The sequence below is a fragment of the Theropithecus gelada genome, chromosome 6, assembly GCF_003255815.1.
Source record: "Theropithecus gelada isolate Dixy chromosome 6, Tgel_1.0, whole genome shotgun sequence".
In the NCBI taxonomy this organism is placed as follows: Eukaryota; Metazoa; Chordata; class Mammalia; order Primates; family Cercopithecidae; genus Theropithecus; species Theropithecus gelada.
Genome location: NC_037673.1, coordinates 72,805,377 through 72,829,137, shown reverse-complemented (window position 1 = coordinate 72,829,137; position 23,761 = coordinate 72,805,377). Strand labels below are relative to the sequence as shown.

The window sequence follows — 23,761 nt, the reverse complement described above, 5'->3', positions numbered from 1 at the left end:
CTGACCTCAAGTGATATGCCAACCTCGGCCTCCCAAAGTGTTGGGATTACAGGTGTGAGCCACTGCACCTGGCCAAAAAATCAATTGTATTTTTATGTACTGGCAGCAAACATTTAGAAAATGAACTTAGAAATCAATTCCATTTGTCACAACATCAACAAACATAACGTACTTTGAAATAAATTTAACAAAGATATGCAAGACCTCTATACTGAAAACTGCTTAACATTGTTGAGAGAAATTAAAGAAGATCTAAACAAACGGAAAACTACCCCATGTTCATGGACTGGAAGAATCAATATCCTCAAATATCAATGCTTTCCAATTGATCTACAGCATCAATGTAATCCTAATAAGAAACTCAGCAGGCTTTTGAGGGAAACATTATCAAGCTAATTCTAAAATGTATATAGAAATTGAAAGGACATAGCATACCAAACCATTCAATGTAAGTTGAAGAATTTACATTACCTGACTTTGAAATTCACTATAAAGTAATTAAGAAAGCATGCAATCTGTAGATTGACCAATAGGTCAATGCAAAGAGCAGAGTCCAGAAACAGATCTACACTACATACTCATTTGACTTTTGACAAAGATGTCAAAACAATCCAGTGAGGAAAAGAAAGTCTTTTCAACAAATGATGCTTGAATAACAGATATCCAAATGGAAAAATATTAAGCTTGATCCCATCTGACATCATATACAAAAACTAACTCTAGATGGATGATAGTCCTAAATGTAAAACCACTAAGTTTTTAAAGGAAAATACAAAATATCTTTATGACTTGAGGGTAGGTAAAGTTGTCTTAGGTAGGTCACAGAAAACAATGAACATAAAATATTAACAAATTAAACTATCAAATTAAAAAACTTCGGTTCCTAAAATACACTGTTAAATGAACAGGAAACCCACAGAGTGAAAGTACATATTAGCAAAACATATACCTGGCAATAGACTGATGTATTCATCAGGATATATGCAGAACTAATACAACTCCATAATAAAACAACCCAATTAAAATAGCAAAGGATTTGAGCAGACACTTTACAAAAGATAACATTTAAAAAAGAGCAACAGCACATGAAAAATTGTTCAACATTAGTCATCAGAGAAGTGCAAATTAAGACCTGCACCTAACAAAATGGCTACAATTGTAAAGACTGGCAAACCAACTGTTGGCGAGGATGTGCAGCAGCTGAATCCCTCAGACATTGTTCTTGGGAATGTAAATGCTAAAAACTATTGTGGGAGAACTGACAGTTTCTTATAAAAGTAAACATACATTTAATCCATGACTTAGCAAGTCTACTCCTAGGTATTTTCCCAAGAGAAATAAAAATATATATTCACAAAAAGACTTGTATAAGAATATTCACAGCAGCTTTATTCATAAGACTGGCACCAATGTAGGTGTCCATCAATGGGAGAATGGATAAACAAACTGTGGTATATCCATGCAATAGAATAGTACTCAGCAGTAAAAAGCAACCAAATCATATACTCAAAACCATAAACACATCTCAAAAACATTATATTGACTCAAAGAAGCCTTCCACGAATGAGTAAATACTGTATGACTCCATTTAGATGAAATTCTAGCACAGGCAAAACTAATCTATGGTAGATAAAATCAGATCGATGGTTTCTTCTGAGGATTGGGAAACAGATATTAATTGGGAATAGGAAGAAAGACCTTCTCTGGAGTGGCAGTGATGCTCTACATCTTCTTAGGGTTTAGGTTACAAAGGTGTATACATTTGTCAAAGGTCACGCAAAGGTACACTTACCATTTGTGCATTTCTTTGTATGTTAATTTTACATAAAAAGTAAGCAGATATAGAACTGTTGGTAATGATACATATGCTAAAGGCTTTAGGAGGAAAAGTACTAACAGATAAAAGTTATTTAAAAAACAAGATGGATTAAGGATGCACAGAGGGATGTATATTTAAAGAGATGTGATAATGCAAATATAGTAAAATGTTAATGGTGGAATCTAGGTGGTGGTTATTCAGGTGTTTACTGTAAAATTCTTTCAACTTTGCTGTATACCTGACAGTTTTCACAAAAAATGCTTGAGAAAAATTGGCTGGAATGTGAACTGAGGGTGCTCTGGGTGTCTTTTTCACAATATTTGCTTCCCCCATGACTTACAAAAAGTGACTGAGTGTACTTCATGTTGTGAGTGGCCCATGCCAGTGAAAACATTTGTTCAAAGGCACCGCAGGGAAGGCCTGTGCAGTGGTCTTGAGGTATAATGCCAAGCTTGCACATTTGCTAGCTGTGTAACTGCGCTCTGAGTATCAGTTTATTCATCTGCTGAATAAGGACAATACTAACTTATGGGCTTGATAGGATGATTAATTGAGATGATGCCTTTAAAACAGTCCAGGGCCTGTCCCAAAATACTCAATAAATTGTAAATATTACTGTATTACGCTTCGTTATTTTCAGATACAGCGTGCCATTTCAGATCTCCCTGGTTTCCTCTCTCTGCATATATAGCCAGCTGCTGGATCTTATGTCACCTTAGCCCAGCACACCCTCAACCTCCCTGCTTCTCTTGTCCAGCAGAAACCTCCATTCAGGGCTCTGTGATACTTCTTCCACCTTGGAATTCATGGAACAGTCAATGCCCTGCTACTCGTATGGGGCCATTCTTCACTCCTCTTTCCATCACATCCTTCAACACCTCACTTCAAAAAAAAATCTGGTTACTGTTTTAATCAAAACATCTCTTATGTCCATCTCTTCTTTTTTTTTCTTTTTTCTGAGACAGAGGACTCGCTCTCTCACCCAGGCTGGAGTGCAGCAGCATGATCTCAGCTCACTGCAACCTCCGCCTTCTGGGTTCAAGTGATTCTCCTGCCTCAGTCTCTGGAGTGTGGGATTACAGGCCCGCACCACCATGCCCAGCTAATTTTTGTATTTTTAGTACAGACAGGGTTTCACCATGTTTGGCCAGGCTGGTCTTGAACTCCTGACCTCTGGTGATCCACCTGCTTCAACCTCCCAAAGTGTTGGGATTACAGGCATGAGCCACTGCGCCCAGCCTCTTCTTTTTCTTTTGTCTATAAGATGGGGTCTAACCACACCTCTTTGCTTTTCTTTCTGTTTCCATATATCTGACTATTGTCCACTTAACTTAGTAAGACTAGAATAGAACAGGGGCTGTCTTATTCTTTCTGTGTATCTCATCAAATAAGTGCCTTTCTAGTGATTGGCTTGTAAGACACGATGCTGGTAACCTAATTATGAATATTTTCAGATAATCTAATTTAGTCTGAATGTATTAGTCACCTACCTAGCACTGTGTAAGGCCCTCGGGGGAAGGAGAGGTCAGGATGGAGAAGATTCTGAATGCTGCCTGGGATGACCTGTGTAGTGAGACAAAACCTGGCTGAGTGCTGGGCTCTGTGACGCAGCCAGCAAGTGCAGCAGGGCTCCGAAAAGACAGTAAGCTATTGTGAAGGGAACATTCCATGGGAGGGACCAGACTTCTAGATTGTGCTTTGAATATGCAGTATACCTGAGGATCGTGAGCCAGGAGTAACAGGGTGCAAGAAGCTGAGCCTTCTAGTGTGCAGGCTCCACAGGGGTCACGGGAAGGGTAAAGGACCAAGAGCTGGGACTTTAAGTCAGCAGGACAGATCTTATAAACAACAGGTAGCCAGTGTAAGTTTTAAGAGAGAAATAAGAGATTCAAGTGTTATCTTGGGGAGATAAATCTGGAAGGGGGTGCCGGATGGATTGGGAGAGGAGGAATTGCTTTAATTCAGTGATGCTGGAGAAAGTGAAGATGATTCCGAAGGAATAAGAGAGATGGATTTGAAAGACCAAACACAAAATTACACTTTATTCTCTAAATACTACCACTGAAAATGGGATGCCAAAGGTTAAGACTTCACCAGGGAATCAAAAGTTTTTCAATTTATCTCTTATTCTCACACGGGTACATATTAGTGACAAAGGGCACGCCAGCCTCATTGGCCCCAACAATGACATGCCAGAGGGATGGCCAGGGGAGCCAGTTCAGGACTGAGAACAAGTCGGGGGCTTTTGTGAAGAGCGCTGCAAGTGCAGATGACTCACCCAGGTCTGTGGCTCAGTATTGCTGGAAGCCTTAGAAAAAGGTAGAACTCTCCGGCCGGGCACGGTGCTCATGCCTATAATCCCAGCACTTTGGGAGGCCGAGGTGGGCAGATCACGAGGTCAGGAGATTGAGACCATCCTGGCCAACATGGTGAAACCCCGTCTCTACTAAAAATACAAAAATTAGTTGGGCATGGTGGCGTGCGCCTATAATCCCAGCTGCTTGGGAGGCTGAGGCAGGAGAATCGCTTGAACCTGGGAGGCGGAGGTTACAGTGAGCCGAGATTGCGCCACTGCACTCCAGCCTGGGCAACAGAGCAAGACTCTGTCAAAAAAAAAAAAAAAAAAAAAAGAACTCCCCAGGCTTCCAGTTGGTATTTCCAGATCAAAGGTCAAGGTCATTGCCAGGAAGACTAGCTGGAAAGTGTGCTTTGGGCCCCAGATTAGTTCAAACACAAGGGGAAGGGATAACTGCACCGGCCACTCCAAAAGGGACGATGCTCACTGGCTGCAGCATCTGCTTCTCCGCTCTGCACCACTGATTCAAGAGGAACCAGAGTGCACCTGAGGAATTCATCAGAACACCACTAACCTTCAGCAGCTGTGTAAGGAGGAACTGAATTCTGAAGACAGTGAGGCAAGTTTCTCTTCCCTTTCCTTTTTACGTGAAGACGTTTGTGTGTGTGTGTGGGTTTTTTTTTTCTTTTTTTGAGAAAACAATGTTTTAGCATATCCTCCTCTTTGTAAGTTTACAAATAACAGTCCACATTGTCTAAAAAGAATTTTTGAAAGGTCCTTTTTCCCAACAGTTTTACCCTATTGGCCCCATAGAAGCTAATGAGTTGAGAGGCCCCAAGGGGCCTAGACCCCCTTGGTCATCATCAGCTTCTGCCTCTGGAGGGCCTACTTGGGCCTGACCTTGCACATTCTCTGCACAGATGCCCCAGGGGACATCTGCACCGAAGGGCCCTTGATGGCCACCGTGGGGCTGCTATCCAGGAGCAAGGCCTGCAGCCCCAAAGTCCCTAGAACCTTTGGTTGGATGTTTTAAAGATGTTGCAGTTTTTAATGTCACTTTAAATTCCTAATATAGAACATGTCTCTGGGGCCACTGTTTAGACAATTCCCTCTGAGGGACATTTATCAGAAGATGAAAGAACATACACAGGCCCCACTCTGGCCTCATGAAGCTGCTGCAGGCCAGGCAGACCCCCGCATACCCACGAGGCTGTTTCCGCAGCAGTGAATTCCCCAAGCACAGGCACCGAGGTTCTTAAGCACAGAGGAAGAGCCCCTGACGGCGGTGGAGCAGTGGTGATCTGCCCTCTAATGCAAAAAGCTGCCCCTGCCTGAGCCTGGACCACTTGGCACAGCTGACCGACCCCAGGGCCTACTTAACAACTGCTGTCTCTGGACTCTCGCCCCACGGTGATACCCAGGCACGTGCTTTGGATCTCACCTCTCAACTGCTTACCCGGAATATTGTGCTTCTGTGGCTAAAGGGGGCAGCTGTTTGCTGCATCTGAGAGCCCGGTAGTGACAGGCAGAGGAACAAGGCTTGGAGTTTTGGTGGTGCAGTGTCACAGGGACGATGATCTATTGAAGATTTTTTTTTCTTAAAAAAAAACCAAAGTTCTCATAGCCTAAAGGATGTTGGGTGAATTTTACTAATTTCAATTGAAGCACGAAACTATATAAATCCCATTCACACTATTACTTCCCCTATCAAATCTCAAACCATAAAGCATTAATGTGGAAGAGAAATGGAAAAAAAAAAAACAACCCAAAAACCTGTCGGCTGAATCAGATAATGGGGCTTGGGATGCAGACTGTGGAATGAATTTTTGTTGCATTTGTCCCCAAATCTCACTGTGATCAGGAAGTAAACTGCCTTCAGGTCAGGCTCTGCAGATAGAGGGGCTCCGCTGCCCGAAGCCAATTGCAGGAAGAGGGCTGACTGTCCGGCACATCATCCACCCCTTCAGAAGCACCTCCTGTGCGCCAGGCTTCGTGCTAAGTGCCAGAAACATGGCTGACAAGACAGTCAGAGCCACATCCTCACAGTGCTGAGTCCAGTCAGGAGAGCAGCTTTGCCCAGGTCAGCCTTCTGTTGGGCCAGTGCCTGCTCTGGAAGCGAAACTATGCTTCAAGCTCCCTGGCCCTGATAAAGCCTGAGGAAGGGCACACACAGGCCCCTGTCTCTCAGAAACCACTTCTGCTACCCAAACACTAGGGCTTCTCTCTGCCTGGATGCAACATTTATTCAATAGATATTTTCTGTGTGCCAGGACCTAGGAGGCAGATAGATGATGATGATGATGATGAAGGCATGGTCCCTACCCCTGGCAGTTCCACAGTGGCCTGGTCTTCCCTGTGAGAATTATACAAAGGCCATCCTTCTATCAGCCTGCCCTAACATGAGTTTTTGGTCAAATGAGTCTTGTCCCCCTCCAAGACGTCCGGCAGGAAAGCTCCCTCGGCTAACATAACATGATCGCACCAGATCTAATTCACTCAGAAATTGGTGGTTCTCAACCTCAGCAGTACATCGGATTCCCCTGGGGCGCTCTCAGAAATCCTCATGCCCAGACTGCACCCCAGACCCAATCTATCAGAGCCTGTTTTGTTGTTTTTTCTTTGATAATTCTCCAGGTGATTCCAATGTGCAGCCAAGGTTGGGAGCCACTGTATTAGCCCTTCCACATGCCTCCTCATTGAACACAGGTGCTGAAGGGGCTGCCGTTCCCTAGCACCAGCGGGTGAATGTGAAAGTTCCTCCTGTAGGGATTTCCGCCATCAGACAGGTCCTGTGTTCCCTATGGATTACAACTGGCTTCTTATGAATCTGCCTTTTGCTTCCTTTGTAACTTGTGGGCTAAAGCTCTGCGAATAGACAAACTCTTTTCAACAGTTCCAGTGATCTGAAACCTTCTCACAAACCTCTACTAGACCCAAAACAGCTTGAGAGCAGGCTTCCCCACGCTTTCTCTTCGTCGTGCCATAGTTGAGGGTTGTGTTTGCTATGAAAGTGCTCACTAGGCACTTGCAGAATGAATGGCACCCGCTGAGACCTGGCCCTTTTCGTCCTCCCCAGACCCTGGAGTACATACATTGCAGTTGTTCAGCCTCCCATCCTGCAGCCATCTTGTTTGACTAACAAATAATGAATGAGGAAAAGTACCATTAAAGCCACTCCTTTCACGGTGATTCTGGGTTTAGGGACAGCTGGTCAGGATGAGTAAATGCACACTTTCTTCAGTTTCCTGGAGCTGGGCTCTGAAATCTCACCCAGGAAACCCAGTCTTCAGTAAACCAGGGTGAGAAGCGGACGGAAGAACACTCCAAATTCTTCCTCCTCCTCACTTCTTTTTCCAGCAATGGCACTGGAGGAAACCATACCTCTTGGAATTTTGTTCTTATAAATTATTTAAATGAGGCATCACATAAGCGAAGGCGCAGATGCTTGAGTCCGATCTTATGTGAGGAACACTGCTTTGACCATGGTAGAAATAAAGGGTCCTATAGACAAAGAAGCAGGTGGTACAATGGCTGGGTTTTAAGTGCAGTTGGCTGCATACCTCCGAAGTGTGGTGGCAAGCTGAACTGAAATGCTGCAGTCAGAGCTGACATTTACTACTCCATTTACATTACTGCATGCCCAACTATGCCCACTCCTGGACGAGGTGCTCTCATGGCCTTCAAGGAGCTATGCAGGTCTGGGCCTCCAGTTTTCCATACAAGAGACCCAGGCTTCTCAGCAGTTAGCTATTGCACTCTCTCAGCTTTTCACTCATGCCTCCAAGCTGCCCACCTGCCACTCCCTTCCATGGCACATCACATAAACAGGCCCATCCACATGGCATGGATCTACTTCAGTCCAAACACCCGCCAGGGTGGCTGTGGACCCTGAAGGACCTGGAGGTAGGGTATGGACTGTGGATGAAGCCAGGCCAAGCCAGGTGGGCAGCTGAGCATCTGGGCACCAACTGTACCCTCAGCTCAAGCTCCCCTACTCTAAGCATCGAGGGGTCCAGTCATGCTTGATCATCTCCTCTCCTGCCTCTCGTTGCCTTTTCACTTTTGCAGAGGATTCCTCTCCCTACAATGACATATTTTTTTTTTTTTTTTCCGAGACGGAGTCTTGCTCTGTCACCCAGGCTGGAGTGTAATGGCGGGATCTCAGCTCACTGCAACCTCCGCCTCCTGGATTCAAGTGATTCTTCTGTCTCAGCCTCCTGAGTAGCTGGGATTACAGGCAACCGCCACCACGCCTGGCTACTTTTTGTATTTTTTAGTAGAGATGGGGTTTCACCATGTTGGCCAGGCTGGTCTCAAACTCCTGACCTCGTGATCTGCCCACCTCGGCCTCCCAAAGTGCTGGGATTACAGGCATAAGCCACCGCACCTGGCCTACAATGACGTATTCTATCCACTGCTGAAATCCATATCAGTCAACACCTCCTTCATGAAGTCATCCCCTCACTTCCCAAGCAAGGGAAACCTTTCTCTTATGAATTCTCCAAAGATGCACTTGTGCTTCTTTTATTTACATATTGCTAACTACTTTAGGGTTAGAATCCTGGTTCTGCCCCACGCATCCCATGTGAAGCCTGGACAGGTTTCTTGACCACTTCAAGCCTCAGTTTCCTCATCTGTAGAAAGGGAAGCCTAGTATTTCCCTCCTGGAGTTGTGGTAAGGATTGCAGGAGTTAATGTATGAAATGCACTTGGAGAGTAACGGATACAAAATGTCAACACGAAAGACATCTTACTTGGATTATTAAAACATAGGCTCTTCCATAAGCTCCACTGATCGAATCTTTACTAAGTGCATTCAGCAGCATCAGTGGGAGATGGGGACATAGGGACCAAGACATGATGCTGCCCTGGATGGTCTGGTCAGGCTGAGCAGCGATAGTGCGGTCAGCGCCAAATCCACTCCACAGCGGGGAGAAGGAGAGAGGTGGCCTGGGGGTAGTCACAGAAGGGACTCCTGACCTGGGTCAGGGGACCAAGAGTTGTCCAGGAGGACAGGAGGAAGGACGAGCACGCTAGACAAGGAAGTGATACACAGAGGTATGGCCAAGCCTGGCATGTCCAGAGAACTACAAACAGCCTAGTGTGGCTTGGGAAGGTGGCAGGGAAAGTGGGGCAGGAAGGCAGGAGTGTGCTCCTCAAAGATGCCTGATGATGGTTTAGTCAGTGATGAGGAATCACCACTCAGCCCTTCAGAATGAGGACTGGGGACCGGATAGGATAGCAGTCAACGGTGTGCTGCTAAGGGTTTAACCACCAGTTTGCTGAAAAAGCGAAGATAGCCGAACATAAGTTTATTATACATTTTACTGATATAAAGCAGAGGTCAGGAAATAACGGCCCAGGCCATAATTTAGCATATGGCCACATAGCACATGACTATAGCTTACTATCATGTATGCTCTTGACATTACTAACATGATAGTGAACTATAGTAACGTGCATGGGAAGGGATGGGCTGTTCTTGTTACTTCTTAAATATAACATTTGCTTAATTGCATGTTTATGTAATTTAATTTTTAATAATGGCTGGTTTAACAACTAAATTACAAAATTCCAGAAAATTAAACAATCAATTTTCTCAAGTCAGTATGAACTGGCCACCTGTTTCTGTAAATACAATTTCATTAGAACATAGCTTTGCCCGTCATTTATATATCATCTATGGCTGCTTTCCCACTACAATGGCAGAGTTGAGCTAACTAGTTCGACAGAGACCGTATGGCCTAATGTTTACTATCTGGCCCTTTAAGAAAACAATTTCCCAATCCCTAATATAAAGAATGTATAGCACACAATTTCAAAACAATATTCAAATATAAGGCACTCTTGGTTGTAGAGTCTATATAGCCAATGGATTCCCACAAAATGCTTTTGCTGGTTTTTTTGACCTCTTGTATCAGCAGCCAATTTACGGTTACAGTTGATGAATGAGTGGAGTCTTGGCATAAATGTTAGTTGATATTTTCATTTACACCAAAAAGTAAGATGAAAGGCAAATAACAAAGACGTACATATGAATTTCACTCATTTGTCAGTGATGTGAAGAACTTTGTTGAATCAAATAATAGTTTGTAAATACTGGGGGAATCAATCTTGATATTTTTGTGTTATTCACAATGAAACTACTATAGACCTGATATATATTTAAGTTTATCTGGTATTATTAACATTTTCTTCATCACTTCTTTAAGTCCAGAAAAATCAATCAAAAAATAAGTCCTGATTTGTAGAGTCTGCCAATTTTCTTGATCTAAAAATACTCCCTTCATGGCTGTTTAAAACTGCCAGAATGATGTCACTGAACGTGGAGTTGGGAAGACGTGTGCAGGGCACAGCTTTATCTGGCATTTCCGTAATACAGATAAAACAGATGTACAGAATGTCAAGAACACACATAATAGTAAAATATAGTTATGTGCTTGGGAAGGGATGGATTTTAAGTACTTATTACTTCTTACAAATAAAATTTGCTTAAATGCATGCTTATATAATTTAAGTTTTAATAATGGCTGGTTTAACACTAAATCACAAAATTCCAGAAAATTAAACAATCAGTTTTCACAAGTCGGTATGAACTGGCTCCAGCACATATTACAAGGAGGCAGAGGGAGCAGTCATGAGGCTCTGTAGGATGAGAGGTCATAATGGCTTGAAGGAAGTGGTGGTGGGGTGGGGAAGTGGGCATGGAGTCAAGAGTTGTTACGAAGACATCATCTTTGGAACTAAGTGTCTTCTAGGATGCAGGGGACTCAGGAAAGCAAGGATGCTAAAGGTGGTTCCCAGGTTAGGATGGGGGTGACTGGGTAAATGGGGGTCCCATTAGCCAAGCCAGGGATTCTGTTCTAGCAAGAGCAGATGTAAGGAGTGACTTCAGTCTCATCCATCCTGTATCTTCCACTGGGCCAAGCGCCAGCAGGCACTGCATGCTCACTGAATGGATGATTTAGGTTGAGCAAAATGCCAGAAACTGATTCCTTCATGTGAGGTGAAGAATTCCTTCTGAGAAGTCAGCCACCAACTGTTGCTTTGGAAAAAGAAAATTTTCCATAGAGTGCTAACACCCACAAGTGACCTAAAAATTGGTCATTCAGGCCTAAGGTACTGTAAGTCTCTTGGGCTTAATTAGTACAAGCCTCTGGAGTGAGCAGCATCTTGTAATAGTCTGAATGACATAAGTCATGTAGAAGTGCAACCTTTGGAATTTTAGTTAAACTTATGGGGAAAAAATCCTCCTCCCAAAGGCCAACATAATACTCGTCTTTAAATCCTAGTGGACTTCAATGCATTCGAGATAAATAGATAACATTCATTTTTAAGAAATAGCTCAGCTATGTCTGTTCATCATTCATTACCAAACCTATCTTACTTTTCTTTTCTTCTTTTTTTTTTGAGATGGAGTCTCGCTGCATCACCCAGGCTGGAGTGTAGTGGTGTGATCTTGGCTCACTGCAACCTCTGCCTCCCAGGTTCAAGCAATTCTCCTGCCTCAGCCTCCTGAGTGGCTGGGATTACCAGTGCCCGCTACCATGCCCAGCTAATTTTTGTATTTTTCGTAGAGATGGGGTTTCACCATGTTGGTCAGGCTGTTCTCAAATTCCTGACCTCATGATCTGCCCGCCTCAGCCTCCCAAAGTGGTGGGATTACAGGTGTGAGCCACGGCGCTCGGCAGTCTATCTCACTTTTCTTAAGTCAAATTATTTTTTCTCTATGTTCAGGCCTCCAGGACTGAGGCTTAGCTAAGGGTGAGGTGAGGTGGGGTGCGGGTCAGGGGGTCCCTGCTGAAGCTGGTTATTACTGGTGAGCAGGCATTACTGGTCTCACACAGAGACACTTTATTTCCAGCTTCTTCCCTTCTGATTTTCCCATCCTCCACCTCCCACTTATGCCCACCAGAGGGATACCTTATAAACAAACATCCATTGCCTTATAAACATCCTTGATGTAGCAGAGAGAACAGAATGAGAGAACAGACGGGTCAAACAAACCCCATCCATGCAGGGCAGACACCCACCGGCCTGCTGTTCTGCAGGCCATGAGGGTAAGCTTCTCTGCCAGGGCAAAGGGCACCTGTGTCTACCTGAAACTAGGCAGCCTCCTCTCACATCATGCTCAGTGTAGGTGTACATGCCCAGAATGTTTTCGGCTTACCCTTTCCCTCACAAGCCAAGAGAGCCCCCTCTCAGCTTCAGATGCTCTGGAACTTCACGGAGCCTGGCATGGTCACCTTCAACAGCCACCATCACCACCAGGCATGAAGTTGTCTCTCTCTCCTCTAAGCCACGACTTCCCAAGCACACAATTCTACAGCTGGATTCTCAGTACCCCCGCCCCTGTCCCCTCCTCCCTGCCGCAAGCCCCTGCTTATCTTGTGCCCTCAGAGCCTCCCACAGTCCCTGATGTGTGACAGGTATTCCATTCATGTCTGCTCAGGGTTTGGCTGTTCCAAACGTGGTTTCTCAGGAAAAAAATCTGGTTTCGCAATATCGGAGGCCTTTCTTTAAATAGATTCTTGTAAATATGTACTAAAGCTAAGTGGAAATATTTGGATAATTTTGTTTATCTTGTGGCTTTACCAAATATGTCAATAAATATTTCGGGGCACACAAAGAAGGTACACGTGTACAAAGTCTGTGTCATAGTAATATTCCAATTGCATAAAATACATTTCTAACTGTGACTAGCTGCTTTTAGAGATAACTGCAGTCATGTTTTCAGTTGCGGTAGCCTTTTTCTCCAATTTTTTAAAAAAGAAGTCACACTTGGATGTGTGCCTTGGAAGAGTACAGAAACTATTCTTTGTAACACCATGTGAGACATATATTGGCTACATATAGATCAACTCTACATGGAATAAGAATTCGGGATAAGACAGAAGCTGCATCTTTAATTTCCTATGCCATCCAAAGGTTATTGTGTTAAGGAGTAAAAGCTAGTTTTCAAAATAATTTCCTGATGTCTGTGGGATTCCTGATGTCTATGGGATATACACAGTAGGAAGGACAAAGAGGCATAATCCATAGTCCCCGCCCTAAGGCAAGAACTCACCCAAAGCAGCATAAGATTAATGATCCAGTTGGGTGGTGCAGACAAAAAGTGTCCCTGCTCCCTCTTTACAGGGTAGAGACATGGGCTGGAAGGTTTGGAAGATTTCTTGGAGGGAGGAGAAGCTGAGTTGAGTGCTAAAGGGCAGGGAAGCAACAAAAGGTCCACACCATTTAAAAGCATGTAAAAGAGCCAAATACTAGGAATTTAGGACAAATTTAAATTTTGTTTTTATCACTACTTAGCAATGAACAGAACCTAGTAAGTAAATCCATGTGCCTCTCTCTCCTCGTTCCTGCCCCCGCCACCCTCTTCTCTCAGTTCTGCTGAGAATGCCATGAGATATTAGACTCTGTTAGTGCTAAGGATCATGGTTTGCCAGAAGCTGGAGGAGAAGGCCCCAAATCATGAACAGGCCCATTGGCCACACCACCCCTAGAAAGGTAAGGGGTGAGAGAAACAGAAATGGCCAAATGTGGGGACAGTAAAGGCATGGGGGCAGTGAAGGCCAAGGACACGCCCAAGAGAAGGCTGGCCTGGGGGTGGGAACGAGAATGGGCCACCAAGGGTCATAGGCAGCAGAAACCCATCGAGAGGATGGTCCAAGCAGGTGTAAGGACTGAATGGGAAAATCTGTGGACTGTCTGGAGGCCTACAGAAGGTGACTGAAGGTAGAGTGTGGATAAAAGAGAGAAGGCAAAAGAGGGAGGGAGAAAAGAAAGATGGCATGAGGCGGCCTCCTTCCTGGAGTACTGGGCACAGGCAACTACAGAGTCCTTGAGTCCTTGGGTCCTTGTGGGTTCAGGGGGCTGTGAGCACAGTCCTGCCAGGCAAGACACAAATCAACCAAGGGTGCTTAGTGGAGCAGCCTGTCAGTCACACTCAGACTGCACATATCTCAGACAAGGCCCATGTTCCAGGACCTGCTGGGCTTGGAGAGAAGGTCCTAGAGCCTGGTGAGAACTGTGGGGCAGTCTCTCTGTGACACGCTGGTGAAGCCAGGCTGTGCCAGGAAAAAACATCTTACTAGCTATCAACTGGTGGCCTTGCTCTGTTCCCACGAAAGGGCAGGAGGTCATTCTAATTAGGGGAGGATTACCATCTCCTTTAACCCACCATCTCAACCCATGGCTAAAGGGTTTCTAAGCATGTGTGGTCTCTTTGAGAATAAGCCTTCCCCACTTTGCTGCCCAGACAACTCAGGGACGATGACTGTGTCTAACTGTCCACTGGCCCTCACTGGCTCCCATGCATCCCACTTCTGCTCAGTTTTCTGAGGGCTGTGGTGTCCCCTTGCCTGAGTACACTCAGTAGGACATGGTACTCCCCACTGTCCACCAAAGAGCTCTAGAAAGTGAGACCTAACTTTCTGCAGCAGTTTGAGAATGACTGAAAGGGGCCCTGCATCTCCCCGCAAAGACACTCTCTATAGGTTTGCTTAAGCACCCATCAGAATGTCCTCAGTGAGGGAGGGTAAAAGCCTCCTAGGGGCCTGGGAAACTGGTTACAGCATGGTTTCCTGGAGGCTCAGTGAGTCTGGCGCTGACTCATTGCTAGAAACGAGAGGATGTCTGTAGCTCATTAGCATCCCATCACCTGCACAAGGGCAAGTGAGGTGAATCTGTGATAGGATTTGGCATGGGAGGGAAAGTTCAGACCAGGTCTGTCCAATAAAAATATTGTGTGAGCCACACATGCAAACCACATATGTAATTTAAAACTTGTAGTAGCCACATTAAAATGTAAAAAGAATAAGAGCTGATGGCTGGGTGCAGTGGCTTATACCTGTAATCCCAGCACTTCGGGAGGCTGAGGCAGGTGGATCACTTGAGGTCAGGAGTTTAAGACCAGCCTGGCCAACATGGTGAAACCCTGTCTCCACAAAGTACAAAAATTAGCCGGGCACCGTGGTGCACACCTATAATCCCAGTTACTTGGGAGGCTGAGGCAGGAGGATCGCTTGAACCCAGGAGGCAGAGGTTGCAGTGAGCCGAGATCGTGCCACTGCACTCCAGCCTGGGCAACAGAGCGAGACTCTGTCCCAAACAAAACAAAACAAAACAAAACACAAGAGCTGATATAATGTCAGGGCCCTAACTGCCTCCTTTTTTCCCTATGCAAGTATGACTCCTGGACCATGGTTGCAGATCCTTGAAATTCTGAAGTTTGAGCCACGAATTTGCATTTGGATTTTGTCCTTGTGAAAAGGAAAAAGCCGCAGGGGACCTAGGTTCTCGTGTCCGCACCAGTATGGAGGGATTGAGATAGGTTTGAGACAGGACGCAGAGGCTGGCACGAAGGCAAAAGGTGCCCAAAGAAGTGTATGAAGGGGAGAACGGGTACTTCTGGGAGGTCAGGGCACACTGTTGCTGGCCTAAGAAAATGGAACATCCAAGAAAGAAAATTATCTTCAAGAAATGAAGTCAGCAACCTTTTTCTGTGCAGGACCAGAGGGTAAATCTTTAGGCTCTGCAGGCCACATGGCCTCAGCTCTGTAGCCATAGTATGAAAGCAGCCAGAGGCACAACACACAAGAGAGTGTGGCCGTGTTTCAATAAAACTTTACTTATAGAGCAGGCCACATTTGGCCTGCAGGCTCTAGTTTGTTGGCCCATGTTTTAGACAATACCTAAAAATCCCAGACAGCCTCCTTAGGTCCTGGGTTTTGAGCTTCTCCAGTGCTTGGTTCACATTTCCTCTGTGCTGCATTGTATTTATTCTGTTTACCTGTCTGTGGCCTCCCTGACATTGGGGGCAGATGCATCGTGTCCCTGGTGCCAGCACAGAACAGGTGTTTAACACATATTTGGGGAGAAAGTATGTGTGCAGAGGAGAGGAAGACAACAGACAAACCTCACTGAGCATTTCCAGCCTCTTGGCAAAAAGCTACAGGGCTCATGTAGGAAAAGAGATCTTTGCTGACAGCAAACCCTACCAGGAGGCAGCAGCCTGGCTTACCGCGTCACACCTTGTTAAAATGCAAACCCATGGGCCAATTTTGACATCAGGGCTAAACCCCAGAAAACTGCGCCACTGGAACTGCCGGCAGACAGGAGCCCTCCCCAGCACAGATCCCATTGCCATTCGCTGCAGCCTCCTTTGACGAGGAGGAAAAACACTGTAGCTAGCCAGAGGTATAAAAATGCTTTGTTATTAGAAAATCTAAATGTCTCTCTAGGCCTGTGCAGTACCATTAGGTGACGTCAATGGCTCAGGGTATCTGAGCTCTGCGTTTCCACTTTTCTAGGAGCAGCAGCTAATTCATGGTAGTAAAGGCGTTTCTATTTAGAGCGTCAGAAAAAAAGCAGGTGGCCCCCCACCCCTGCATGCTAGAGTCCTGTGCTAAGGACCTGCCTGCTCCCCCTGTGGGAGGAGGCCAGGACTCCTTTACAGCTGGCAGGAGGCCAGGACTGAGACATTCAGTTTCATTAACGCTAGCCACCAGCTTGAGGGCCTACTACATGCCAGGCAGTGTGGGCACACAAAGACAGCACAGACCAGTGGCCCTGCTAGAGGGGAGAGGGCAGTTTAGCACACAAATAGCTGTGAAGATGATGCTGGTGGTTGCGGGGTGACACAAAGAAAAGAGGGTACCTCAGGGGCCTTCAGGAAGAAGGTGGTACTTAATGTTTCTTGCACTGGGCCATGAAGGACTGGTAGGACTTGAGCACATGGAGTTTCAGGGAGACTGGTGACAGGGAGAGTGGGGGTCCCCATCATTAAGTGAGAAAGAGGGTAAGGAAGAGGAGCAAGGCTGAGTTGGTAGGGGGAAAGGCATGAATTGTACTTGGTCAATTTCTGGCATGAGAATGAATGAGCCCCAGGGGAACTGTGTCCTCTACTGTGGATCCACAGCCAAGAAATGCTGGTCTGCACTGCTTGTGTTCAGAAGTTCGTCTTGAAAGAGACACCAGGTGTCCTGTCCCTCTCTTTCTGCCTGTGTCAGCTCTTAAGAAGAACTCATTCTTTCTCCTGGTATGTAGCAATAAGGCTGTTGGAACACTTTTTTTTCCTATGAAAGGCCATTCTTTCCTTTACCAGAGGTCTCCAAGGACTTGGCTCTTGTATGACTTCATGGTATTATGTGAAAACGTCCTGATTTCAGATGAAATTCTCGGTACTGGAGGAAGGATTTTTATCTTGAACTATATCTTATAAAGGAGCACATGGACATGGACCCCTTTGATAGCCTGAGACAACCGACTGAAGACCCTCACGGGCTCACTGCGCTCACCCCACTGTCTACTCACGTCCTGCTGGTTCCAGTTGATCTCCAGGCCTGGCTGGGCTTCACCTTCTCATCCAGCACTTCACACATCTCTGCCATCCTCTACTAAAATGGATTATGCCAGAGAAGCCCTTGAAATCCCTTAGAGATATGTCCCTCTTTAAAATCTTCATAAAAATCAAAGACCACATGTTGTAAGTTTTCAAAAATAGATCACTGATAATTATGCTTGTTGTATAATTGTTAATCTATAAATTATAATGCATGAAGTGAAAATACACATAATCCAGTAGTAAAAGTACTAATCAAATAGAAAAAATACCTATACCAATGTTGCTCTCCATTACAAAATTACCCAGGCGCGGTGGCTCACGCCTGTAATCGCAGCACATTGGGAGGCCTAGGCAGGCGGATCACGAGATCAGGAGATTGAGTCCATCCTGGCTAACACGGTGAAACTCCATCTCTACTAAAAATACAAAAAAATTAGCCAGGCATGGTGGCGGGCACCTGTAGTCCCAGCTACTTGGGAGGCTGAGGCAGGAGAATGGTGTGAACCCGGGAGGTGGAGCCTGCAATGAGCCGAGATTGTGCCACTGCACTGCAGCCTGGGTGACAGAGCGAGACTCTGTCTCAAAAAAAAAAAAAAAAAAAAAGGTTATTAAATACAGTGGCTTCTTAAAATTCTGTTATTGCAGATGATAACATTCAGATGTATTGCTCTGTATGATGTAAGGGTAAGAAAAAAATCGCAGTACTATTTTGGAATGATTCTTGTTTTTGATATGAATTTGTAGGGGTGAAATGCTCAAATCGATATAACTTTCCAACTGATTAAGAAATTAAGATAAAAAATAGGACTTTTTTTTATTTGGAGGAAGAATTTTGTGCCTTCATATATTAGTCCGGAGAGTTCCTCAGCCACAAGCTAAATCATAACCAATGTGCACTACAAATAAAGTGATATAGGCTTGCTGGGAAATAAAAAAATTTGTCAGAGGAACCTACTTTTCCCATAAATCTGCTTAATTGGCAGCTACAATTAGACATGGAGAAAGACAAGCAGAGAACAGTGGTGAGACAAGCAGAGAACAGAGGTGACGCACAGCCAAACGGACAGAGCAAACAAAGTGAGCTGATACCGTACCTGCTTATTATTGTCAGTGGTACAACACAGTTTCTTGAGGGAGACAAAATGCCTAATTTTCCTAATAACAAACAATCAGTTATTAGTGAGTCAGATACAAGATGATTCAACAAATTGCCAAATAAAAACGTCAACAGACTTCTTAAAGCTAAACTCCAGGGTTCATCCTAGGGCAGCTTTAAAATTCAAGCAAGACTCAATCTACAGAAAACACAGTTTTCACACAGAGCCCACACATGCCTTTGGAAACTGGGCCTCCTTTATACATCACAGCGGGCTCAGAAACACTTCCCTAGTGGGTATCTCATTTTGTAACTGACTCCTACAGTTAGGTTCCTAGATATCTTCAGTTGATAGGATAAAATGCTGCTACAAACAAATTAGTTTTAATTCTGCTGACACTAACAATTGCATAGCTACAAAAGATTCATTTGGACAATGACCACATTTCATGGCTGCTGTTTCTATACTAAATATCCCATATTCTTTCACACTATAATTGTCATAATAATGGCACTTTTCAGGCACATAAAAATCCTCTCATTTCAAGGTCATGGACTGGGTCCTGAAACTCAGTGGGTGGTCTCACTCTTTTTCACTGTCACAAGGAAAACCGGGCAAATGACTACAGGTGCCTCAGCCCCAGGCAAAAATCAGCTCACAGTCAATATTTTACTGAGAGTAAAGCCATGAAATCCAGAGAGTTACATTAGGCTTTCTGCCCCCAGAAGCCCGTGGGGTGCCCCACTTTCTCTCTCTTTTTACCTGGTTCGCTTTTCTCTGTAGGCCTCTGAAAAGAGGATAGAAAATACTGGTTACTCTGTAATAAACTTCACTCAACTAGGAAGAGGTAAAATTTCCCTACTTTTAGTAAGAATTGCCTCTGATAGCTCACTGCCTACAATTACAGGGAAAATAACACTGGAAATTGTGTCTGGACAAAAGAACTTCTTTTTCTTCTCTGTAAAATCAGAGAGATCAGAAAGATGTACTCTGATGGAAATTAACAGGCAATAGCACGTCTCCTCTGCTTTGGTTGCCTAATGATTCTGGTCACACACACAAAAAGGGATTCTTAGCTTTGATTTTCTGAGGAGATGGTATAAGGATGAGGATAAAAACAACACGACAGCCATGGGCATCATCTCCACCCCACGGCTCTCAGCACTGCCTGTGTGTGAGAATGGCTACGCTGAGGCCGGGCTGCTCAGGAGGAGGGCGGAGGGGCAGCCTCTCTCCAGCTCACCTCTCTCCAGCTCACAACCTCGGTCAGGGGCCTGTCAGTGCCCCCATCATCCAGAGTGAAGCAAAAAGGGAGCTGCAAATTACAAAATGGCATGAAATACCAGGTGATATTGACAGGAGGTAGCCTGCATTGATGGGAGAGCAATTTTGAAACTAACCAAAATTGGAGAGGAAACAAGCTATTACAAATACCTGGCTACCTGGCTGATTTTATAAAACATCTTTTTTCTATTCATGCAACAATTTGCAATGAACTCAGGTAGTCCTAAGAGTCACAGGTGGGGCTCCTGTTCCAGTTATTGGCAGGATGACTGTGGCCTCATCTTTTTCTGACATGTCACACAATGTTGTGCTCCTTATACACCCAAACTATGAACCTGGTGTTGACCTTCAGGCTGGCTTCCCAAGGCTCACCATGATGTATGGTTACGGGGTCCTGTTTGGCTTTGTAAATCTCACAAAATTTAACTGGAGGAAGGAAGAGGAACTGCATATTTTTCTTATCTCTCCACATAACAGAGAACCTTCTCTGGTAATCTGAGATTCAGTGGATTGAGATGCCCTCAGCTCCTGGTCAGACACACCTTTCTCTCCATAAACAGTGGGCCTCGGAGGAACAAGCCTAGAACTGGCCTGGAAGAACCAGCATGGGGTGAGGGTCTCAAGCAGGAGAAAAGGGTGGCTCCCTATGCACTGAGTGCAGAGGCCAGAGAGCACTGGCAGGAGATCATTGTTGTTATGGGGAAAGGGAAGCCCAGAAATCAAGCCCCTTTAGAGCACACTGGGAATGACAGAAGGCATAGGTGATCAGGTGGAGGTGGGAGGCTGGGGTGATGCTTCATAAAGACATGGAAAACCATGTATGGGGGTTGCTGCCGGCTGAGTGGAAGCACCCTCGGTCGATACTACATTCAGCACAACCCTACAGCATTTGGGGATGTAAGGCTCATACTGGCATTGCAAGCCCAATGCCCATGAGGGCCTTGAGTCTTTATCTTCAGCTAAAAGAGTTGAACAGTTTGCTCTCACCCTCCTTGGCCAATCACTGGGGTGATCTTCACGTGCTGTTGGATGCTGTCCCCGGATTTCCGTCTGGCATAGTAAACCCCCTGCCACTCCTACATGGACAAAGAGAGCTCTTAAAATCCTTCAGTCAAGGATGACAGCTGCTCCTGCAGAGGGTCTCAGCAGGCTGCGAAGGAACGTTCCCACATGCTTTCATTACATTTCACAATGCCTGCTGTATTGTTGTACTCAATGCAATGCTGATATGGCCACATGTGTGAAGACAAGACCACAGATCCACATATCCACCAACAGGCTGTCTGTCCCAGCTTCCAGGACACTTGACCTGTGGCTGGAATTCTGCTCTCAGCCCTATGGCTGCTGTGGCACCAGGTCAAAGGATTCTTCAGAGGTCTCTCTCAAAATCTTCACAGCAATCTGTGAACTTGGCATTATCATACTAAATTTACAGATGGGTAAACTGAGGCTCAGAGAGTCTAGGTAATTTGCCCACATTAGGATGCAGAAAATCTGCTTATAAATTCATGTCTATTTAACACTCGCTGAAGCCCATCATCTTCCTAACATCCTATGGGCCCCCCAGCCAAGGCTTCTCAGGGGTTAGTCTGGCTCCTCATAGTTTCCATGAACGAGGCCAAAGGGAGAGTAAAGGTTCCTGTTCTCTGAACCTGGGAGGTTTGGCTAATCAGAAACTGAGATTCCCTGCAGCCATTTCTTGCCCCCTCTATCACATAAGGTGGCTAATTGGTATGCACCTTGGTACGTGCGGCTGTATTCTTTTGGCAACAATTTTTGGAATAGTTAACAATGTCTTGTTTCCTTTTTGGTCTCATTGCCCCAGTTAAAAAACATTTTTGATCATCATCTATAATCCAAATTTATCTTATCCCTCTAAAATGTTCCCTCTATTAAATGGATACAGTGCTTATCTAACTACTTCACATCACAGAAAGGAAGATGAAATAAAGTGTATGTGAAGAAGCATTCTGAATGCTTAACAGAAAATGCACAGGCAGTTCCAGCGATGAGAGGCAGTGCTCCACAGGAGGAGAGGGCTTCAGGGAAAATTCCTCTCGGACTTCCATCATTACCTTCATCTACCCAGATGAAGGGGAAGCCACTGGAGGAACAGGTGCAGCTGGGAGGAGGAAGCTACAAATGTATGTTGAACAGTGATCAGAGAACAGAAAAGAAAAACTGGGAAAAAACCTGGTCTACCTATAAATAGTGATATTAAATATGTCTAGTCCCCCAAACACTGGAGAAACTGAAAAAACACAACAGCTTTCTGGGTGGGACTCTGCTCAAAGATACCCACAATATTCCAGCAATGGCAGATGGGATATACTCATGCACAGGATGAAATGTTTTTACACAAAATCCCCATATTCTGTAACATAATGATAAGCACCAGATTCACTTGAGTTCCAAAGTTAACTCAAAAATGAACTCATTTTGCAAAAATAAAAGATCTTTCACTTAATTATGACATTATTAAAGAAGCTAATCTTAAGGATGAAATTCTAAAACCCACAGAAAAAAAAGTGCATTGGGGAGAGGGTTTGTGGATTGGTTTTGCTGGTGTAACCCACCTTTCCCTTCTTGATGCATGTATTGATGGTGTCGAGAAGGTCTGCCCGGTTCTTATCGCTTTTGGGCAGATCAGCGAGTTCTTTTCCCAGGAGCTCACCTTTGTGGTAGCCCATCATCCTTTCGAAGGCTGGGTTGACATACTGTTAATGGGAGGTGGGTAGAGATCAGTGCGGGGACACAAGACAGAGTTCATGAAACGTCTGTGTGCCCCGTAGGAAGACTTGTTGGGACCCAGAGGAATATCAAGCAAGAAGTTCCCAGGGCAAACATCCTCTAATGCAGTTGGCTGGCCAGGTGCTGCGGCCCCGCTCCATCCCCAAACCCTTCCTGGAGGAGTTCCCTCCTTCCTGGCAGCAAAGTATTCATTCAACTGCCATCCTGATCCTCTGTAGGAAATCAGAAGAAACTTCAGCAGGAAAAAAACAGGAAGCCCTCATCTAGCAGTACCAGCCTCTTGGGGAACTCATTCACCATCTACTACCCCATGAACAAGGAAAAACGCAGACAAAAAAAAAAGAAAAGAAATAAAAATAAATTAGGACTGGGTCCATATGTTTGTAGTTAAAAAAACAAAACAAAACAAAAAAAAAACAGTTTCAGGCTGGGCACAGTGGCTCATGCCTGTAATTCAATTCCAGCCCTTTGGGAAGCTGAGGCAGGAGGATCAGTTGAGCCCAAGAGTTCAAGGCCAGCCTGGAAAACACAAAATAAAAAATTAAAAAAAAAAACACCTCTACAAAAATAAAAAGAAATTAGCCAGTTGTTGTGGCACACACCTGTAGTCCCTACTATTCAGGAGGCTGAGGCAGAAGGATCACTGGAGCCTGGGAGTTTGAGGCTGCAGTGAGCTGTGATTGCACCGTTGCACTCCAGCCCAGGCAACACAGCAAGACCCTGCTTCTTATAAACAAACAAATGAACAAATAAGAACTCCATTCAACAGTGGTGGCCTGTATTATACACATCTCTGCAACTGGATTTCTCATGCCTCCTTTCCAATTGCCACTGCCTATCGATCAATATTTGCTACAGTTTGGGGCCACTACCAGTAGAATCAGAACAATAAATTCAGTTAAATGGCTTGGGCAGGAGGCAGCCCTTTCAGTGCTGGGCTCAGGCAGATGTGAAGCTCCCCTCGGCAGATTCTGGGGCCAGCAGACTCAGAGGTTTCTTTCCAAAATTCTGCCTGGGGTCCTGGAATTTAGAGCCATGACCCTAGCTAACTCCCAGGTCCTGTCCCACCCTCTGATTTCTTTTCAAAGATCACAGATGGGGGCTGAATGCAGAGAGACAAGCGGTAAAGAATGTGGGGAAAATGTAAACAGACTGCATCTGGGTCATGA

At 45.0% G+C, this 23,761-nt stretch overlaps 1 protein-coding gene across 12 annotated transcripts in view; it reads right to left on the bottom strand.

The window, feature by feature from the left end:
* Positions 1-23,761, bottom strand: part of PDE8B (phosphodiesterase 8B) — a 246,202-nt gene that overhangs the window by 56,800 nt on the left and 165,641 nt on the right. For 10 of the 12 annotated variants that reach the window (XM_025387304.1, XM_025387306.1, XM_025387307.1 and 7 more), the window contains 3 exons: positions 22,418-22,558; positions 20,829-20,917; positions 18,555-18,615 (listed from right to left, as the gene is read on the bottom strand). The exons of 1 other annotated variant lie outside the window; for it this stretch is intronic. In XM_025387304.1, coding sequence (XP_025243089.1) covers positions 18,555-18,615; positions 20,829-20,917; positions 22,418-22,558 — 291 coding nt within the window. The remainder of the gene's footprint in view (positions 1-18,554; positions 18,616-20,828; positions 20,918-22,417; positions 22,559-23,761) is intronic. One more of the 12 variants, XM_025387301.1, reaches the window with a different exon arrangement.